The sequence below is a fragment of the Terrapene carolina genome, unplaced genomic scaffold, assembly GCF_002925995.2.
Source record: "Terrapene carolina triunguis isolate 2854851 unplaced genomic scaffold, T_m_triunguis-2.0 Scaffold85, whole genome shotgun sequence".
NCBI classification, from domain to species: Eukaryota; Metazoa; Chordata; order Testudines; family Emydidae; genus Terrapene; species Terrapene triunguis.
In genome coordinates, this window is record NW_020664436.1 from 28,609,751 (window position 1) to 28,617,092 (window position 7,342).

At 38.1% G+C, this 7,342-nt stretch overlaps 1 protein-coding gene across 1 annotated transcript in view; it reads left to right on the top strand.

Annotated features, from left to right (window-relative positions):
* The first annotated feature begins 792 nt into the window (after positions 1 to 792).
* The window catches only part of RPS6KA2 (ribosomal protein S6 kinase A2), a 241,121-nt gene continuing 234,571 nt past the window's right edge, over positions 793 to 7,342 (top strand). The window contains exon 1 of the mRNA XM_024205929.1: positions 793 to 891. Within this exon, the coding sequence (XP_024061697.1) occupies positions 793 to 891 (99 nt within the window). The remainder of the gene's footprint in view (positions 892 to 7,342) is intronic.

Sequence of the window (7,342 nt, forward strand, 5' to 3'; positions counted from 1 at the left end):
ATATTTATATAGTGCTTTATATTTTCAAAGTGTTGTACAAACTATTATTTAAATGTAAAGCCTTTAGGTAATCTGTAATATCTGCCCTGTGTTTTAACTTCAGACGGATAAAGGTAAAAAATGTAGTCCAGAGAATAAAATGAGGTTCAGATGCTGCTACTTTAGCAATGAACTCACGGTGTCTTTCAATCTTCTCTTAGGAGAATCTTTTACAATAGCTTGTTTCTTCTCAAATCTGGCCCATATTGTATATGGTAATTATAGCTCTGCTGAAATTCCAAGCTAAAAACAGAAATGCAGCATGTGCTTATTTCCTCATACAGTTCTCAAGCCAAGAGATTGAAAAAGACTGACTGAGAGAACAGGAGTGCAAGCAATAGACACATCTAATATTTATTGCAAACCTGCTCTGCCTGGGAGTTGGGAGCTGTCATTTTCTGGTGCTTATTATGTATGCAGGAAAAGCTGAGTCTGATTGGATGTAGTAGGACCTAAGGCGAGGGAGTGAGGGAGTGGAAAGAGAGTTCAGCTTGCAGCACTGAAATGTAAACAGTGGAAAGAAAGACAGAGTGAAAAGCACTTAGCCCTGAGCAGCAAGCAGCATGCTGCAAAATTTGATGGCTCTTGTAATATACCTTCTGTGCATCTAGCTGTACAGGACTTGATGAATCGGCAACAGATACTTCTGAGAATCTCTCTTCCGTGGATTTAATATAGGGCGCAATTGGGATGCACTAGCCTTCTTCGTCACTGCAGCTCCTCTCTGCTCTGCACTGTACTTCAAACGGGGCAATGGAAATGAATATGAAGAAGTTCACAGTGCGTAGGTTCTTTTCAGTATATCTCCGCAAGAAGTCTCGGTCGAAGAGCTCAAGTTTAAGTAGATTTGAGGTAAATTTTTATTAAGTTCTTTATATGTGACAAATACTCTTATGTGCTTGTTATAGAGGTGGGGGATGGCTGCACTTGCTGATGTAATCAGCAGTTAAAGGTAATCTTCCTCTATAGGTGGTGGTGTTTGCAATGGTATTACTTCAATATCACTTAGCAGCTTTTTTTGTAATGCACTGTATATTGCAAAATATATTTGGCATGTTGCTGAGGTTTATTTTGCCAGCATAATACGTGAGAAGGAAACCCGAATCAGGACATTATAAGCTTGTTTGAAATAATTACAGATTCACCTAAATTAGCACAAACAGCACCAAAATCTATAGTAGCTGCCTGCTTTACTCTTCCTAACCCCACCCACAACTCAGTCTATTGCAATTCTTGGTGTTCAATTATTTTTTTTTCATGTTCTGCACAAGTGTCTCACAGTTCTCTTATCCAGGATAGTAATTGCCCTTGCTTTGTCTGCCTATAGGCTCCCATCCTTGTCATGTATTTGCATTCATCTTCTCTTCAGCCCATCCAACCTGGCATTTTTCAGTTACTGATAAGGAGAAGTTGTTGTTTGAGAAAATGTCAAAATAATCTATATAAAATGTGTTGGCACTATCACCAAGTGAAATGCATTTTCAGTCAGAAGGAAGTATTAATGTATAAGAATGTTTGGACGGGGTAGGATCAGGATTTTTGAATTCCATCCATCACATCGTTTTTTTGACCCTGTCTCTGGAGTTGGGAACAGTCAGTTATATATGTATATTTTTTGTTCTCTTTGTCATTGCAGATGATCTGCTACCTCCCCATTAAAACAAAGGTATATGAAGCCTGATTCTCCCTTACTTGCATTTGTTTTTTACACTGGCATAATTCCATTGACCTCAATGAAGTTACTCTCAATTTGCACCAGTGTCCTGAGAGGAGGATCGGGTTCATACTATGCAAACAAATTAAAAAATATTTCCTTCATGTCATCTACAACATCAGATAACTATTTGATGATAAAGTTCTTAATATGTCATTGCTTAAGCAGGATATGATAAAGATTGAGTTTAAATCATTTAAAAAAAAAACTATTTCCTGAAAAAATTGTATTGCTTGCCTAATTCTATTTCACCTATCAGATAGGAATACATCACAATTAAAAAAACAACTCCATAAACTAATGTTGGCACCAATTGACAACCAGCCACATTAATCCAAACCTCATTGGCAGGGAAAAGAAATTCCTCCTCCCTCAGCTGTGTGCCCAAATCATGGAAGTAATCAAATCCGTGCTCCACCGGAGCAGATGCAAAGCCAGGTGCGGAGCTGTGGCTCTTCCATGAAGGAGTTCTACTCAGGGACTAATGAGCATCATGACTGATGATCAGTGCCAGGACAGAGCATAGCAGGCGATGTGACTTCTGAGGTATCAGAGTCCCAGCAGACCACTCGTGTTAACTATTTGAGTGACAATGCCGTTGGTTCGTTACACTGGGGAGGAGCAGTTTCCACTATGCTAATAAACTAATCTGTTGTGCTATTCAGAGTCAAACTATCAACTCCTCTACATTTACAATAATTCAATTTCCTATTTTTAAATAAGTCTTTAAAATTCTTTTGGCCATAGTTATGAACAATTACCTTTTAAACAAATTATTAGATTTTCTTTTAAATGTCTGTGGGATATTTTCTCTAAACTTGTTTTCTTGTACCAGGATTTACTGACTTTAAGATAATCTTGTTCAAGAAGCAACCCAGTAGATCTGTTGTAACCCATTTAAGTTACAAGCATCACATACACACACCCCTTCCCTCCTTTATTTGGCAATAACCCACTTTATGCAAAGTCACTCCATATTATAATGCAACAGGGAACCAGGGGTTTTCAACCAGGAAGAAGAAAAATGATTCAAAAATCTGTTCTGCTATTTAAGTGTGAAAATCATCAGAGAAGTTCCAACTTGGTGGAAAAACCAAACACAAACACCAAGCCCCCTGTGTGAATCCCATCCCTTAGAATTTCTGTATATACACTCGTAATTGCAAGCTAATGAGCATTCATCAGCAAAATATAAAAAGCAAAGGAGGCTTGCTGGTAGTTTGATCATTCAAAATAGGAGTATTCTCCTTCCAAATAGATATGCTTATAAAGAGACAAAATATTAAGTCAGTACATAGAAATTATCATGAACAAAAAGTAAAATAGTCAGGGAACTTGGAGAAAATACACAGAGCAATGTTTTGCTTAGTGGTTAGTTGCTAATGCACCTGGCAGAAATCATGTGTTGGTAGATCTGATTTGAAAATTATAGGAGGATCATTGTCTGTCTCCCTTCTCCCCCCCCCCCTCCCGTTTGCTTCAAGTAATTTATATCCTTAAACTACCACAGTTGCCGTAATGTCTAAGATATATCTACTAGGTAAGGTTTTGCTGATTATTTTATCCCCCCCCCCCCCATTCTTGTGGTTTAACTTTAGTTGTACAAGATCCATAGCTCTGTAAATCAGAGGTATGGATGCAGAAGATGACTTTGCAAGTTGCAGACCGAAACTTGACCTTTGCTTAATGGCTGCAGTACACCAATATCACTTCTTTATCGGAGACATCCAAATCCATTGCCTCATTTACACTATTAGGTTTTTAACTTGTACGTGACTTAGGTAGTGGAAACTAATGTTATGGTAAATAAGGAACATGTTAGGGTTTTTCCCCCCCTTATCTGAAATGTGCTTTTTATATTATTCTGGAGAAACTAAGCTCAAATTTGTAATTTTTCTATATATTTAGTTTTTAAGTTTATACTATTTTTTCAATATGTCTTGGCCTTCATTTATATTTTGTGATGTAATATTATTCAACATGCAGGGACAATTTCTCCCCTTGTACATGTGCACACAATTATTGAAGTCCACTGAACACCCAGTGAAGTCAAGGGGAATTGCATGGGTGGAAGTGAGAGCAGAGTTTTGTTTATAATTTTTACTGAGTGTCAATGAGCATAAATGTAAAACCACCAGGAGAAGTTGCATACGGCACGGATCTGCTAAAGACTTTGAGCCCCATTGGAATGTGTCTTATGACACAGATAGATGAAGATTCCTTGATTTAAAAATAAAAGTTAAATATGACATTCTAATAAAACAATTCAGTAAAGACCCAACAAGCAAAGAATTTAATTATGATATTTATTCCAATGATGCAAAAGCCTTTCCCGCCCTTAAATGTTTCTGGGAAAATGAGAATCTAAAACATTACCAAGAATGAACAAATGGCGATGTTCTCCATTTTTGTTATCTTATGTTATTTTTAACTTTCTGTTTAGTCACACTAATATCTATGGCCCATATTCTAGCCCTGTCTAGCTCCTTGATATAAAGTCGACCAGGGCTCCAAAGTGAGTCAGTACAGCTCTTAGAGAAGACAGTCCTAGCTGATAGTTCTGTAGAGCTGTCGTCTTGGGAAAGACTGTGACCATGAGCAAAAAGATTTCCCCTGGATCTCTCTCCTCCATGGAAATCTGATTAACCTCTGCAGAGCCTGAGCAAGGGGATCATGATCTGTGAGGTAGGGCTCTTCATCTCTGCCATAAGACACCTTACAGTGGGGCTCAAAGTCTTTAGCAAATCCATGCTGTGTGCACTTGGGTGGCCAGGGACACAATAGAAATGATGTCTCCAACCTCCGAGAAGCTCTATTGGTCCTAGCCACAATGTGCGCATGGAGTCCTAAGTCCCTTTCTAAATTGGGCCTGACCACTTCCAAGGCTGGTTGTGTCATGCCAGATACAAGTAATGTGAATCTTAAAGGCTAATAGACTCTTCCCCTCCGCCCCCAATAAACTCCTTCCACATTAGAGGGCCAGGATTTGACCTAATATGAAGGTGGGGATGGGGGGAGTGCAACTTAATCAGCCGCCTTCATAATCTCAGGTCATCAATCCCAACTATTGTTCCACTATCATCATTCCTTTCTTTGATGGACATTTCCTTTTCTGGTGATTGAAATATAATCAAGCCCTTCCAAGTTCTTCTCCAATTCCTATGTGTTGCTTTGCAAATCCAGATCAGTACATCTTTGTCTTGGTATGTAAGTCCTTGGAGCTACTGGATGGCTTCACGCGAAGTATTGTTTGTAATGTAACATCTTTGGAGCTGTAAAGATAATACAATTATTGGGGGCATATAAATACCTAGATATAATTTCACATCTCACTAATGAACAGTAACACAAGGAGTCTGTAAGAAATAAAATTCCTTGCAGAGATCATTCAGCGTGGTACAGGATTATTTAAAATAGAAACTCAACAAATCACTTTTCTGAAAATGTTCCTGGATTAGGCCTTTCAGTGTGTTCAGGGTTTCCATCTACACTTATATTATTTTTACTCAACTTATTTTCAACATCCTCCTCCTTTTTCCTTGACTGTAATATTGTTCTCATGGTAATTATAATGCTTTTGTTGGGGGATTTTCAAATCAACAAATAAGGGTTGAGACCCCCAACTCCCATTGACTTTTTCAGTGGGAGTTGGGTGCTTAAATGTTTTTGGGGGTTTTAGAGAGAGGGTAAGTGAAGTAATATCTTTTATTATATCAACTTCTGTTGGTGGAAGAGACCAGCTTTCAGGCTTGCACAGAGCTCTTCTTCAGGTCTGGGAAAGGTACTCAGAGAAGTTCACAGCTAAATACAAGGTGGAACAAACTGTTTAGCATAAGGAGTTATGCTGTAAGAGACCATTCAAGATGAAATGGACAGTTAACACCTCTGCACTCATAGGACAAAAAGCTTTTGACAATCTCCCCCTCTGTGTTTGGTGTACAATTTCCTTTTTTAAAAAAATCCATTTCCCATCCTTGAGCTCACTTCTAGGGCACATTGTAGTTACTTTATATCATCCCAATCAGAGGTCGGGTAGAATATATGGAATATGTTTTATGCATCTGCAATGACTGGTTGTATGTTCACCGACTGGAATTTTATGTTGGACAGGTTCTGTAGAATTAAACAGGGATGAAACAATAGAAATTAACCAGGATTCTATAGAAATTAAAAACTACATAATTAAAAGCATTAAACCAGTACATAGAATATAATCAAGTCCCTTCATTTTTCATTTATATTGTTTAAAATTCTGGGGGAATTTTTCTGTGCTGATTACAAAAATTGAAAAACTTGGGTGAATATTGGTGAAAAAATTAACTGCACAATTTTCTGGAAAAATATTGGGGTTAATATTGGGGGATGGGAGGATGGGGAAAAAAGCATCAAATAAAGAAAAATAAAAGGATTAAAACTAAAAGCAGTTTTATGCTGTGGCTTATTTCATGAATTGTACATTGTAAGTAGGTACACACACATATATGTACATGCATATGTGTATTTTCAACTACATTGCCTTATTTTAACAGACAACCTTTATTTACACTTAGACTAATTTATTATTAACATAAACACTACTTATTCTGTTGGCAAAGTTATCATTTTATATTAAATGATATAAGAGTCTGTAGGACTTTTTCCCATAAAGGATAGCACAATGCCTTTCTCTTCAAATTACATTATATTTGCAGTGTCTCTAAATCAGTGGTTTTCAACCTTTTTTTCATTTGCGGCCCCCCTAAAAAAATTTAAATGGAAGTGCGCATCTCTTTGGAAATCTTAGACATAGTCTATGCACCCCCAGGGAAAAAGAGAAGAGAGAGAAAGTCAATTGATCCCAAACTGAGAAAAACAGACCGTATCCCATTATATTGCAGTCTGCTTATAATGTCAAAAGAAACACAGTAACCTTGATAAGACTGCTACTTCTGTGCATCATCCATCAGGCTAAAAGTTGAAATTGCTGCAACAAATGAGCTGGTTTATTATATATGATGTCCAAAACATCAGTAAAAAGCTACAATAATCTCTTTAAAATAAATTATCCCAGTATGTGAGACAAAAATATTTCAAAGTCAGAAGGTTTATGCAGATAAATAAGCTGATATGTTTGTTTCTCCTCTTAGCAAGTTCAGATACACATTTCTTAGACAAGAGCCTAGTTTGCATCCTGACTTTCAGGTATAAAAAAAATAGTCCAATGAAATTGTTCAGTTCCTTCAGTAACTTCCTAGATGACTTTGTGTTCACACACCAAAAATCCATATCAGACACATTGTCTCTCCAGACACACAGCACTCAGAGTTTGGTATCTCAAGAAGCAGATGAAGTCATAGATGAGATAGGGTTACCATCCGTCCGGGTTTCCCCGGACATGTCCGGCTTTTGGGTCTTTAAATAGCCATCCGGGGGGAATTTGTAAAAAGCTAAAAATGTCCGGGATTTCCCCCCGGACGGCTATCTAAAGACCCAAAAGTGGCTGACAGGGCAGCCGCGCCGGATTGAGCCGCTCACTTGGGGCCGCTCCGGCAGCAAAAGCCCCTCCCCCGCTTCCCCCTCCCCTGCAGCTTCAGCACGCCGGCAGCGCTG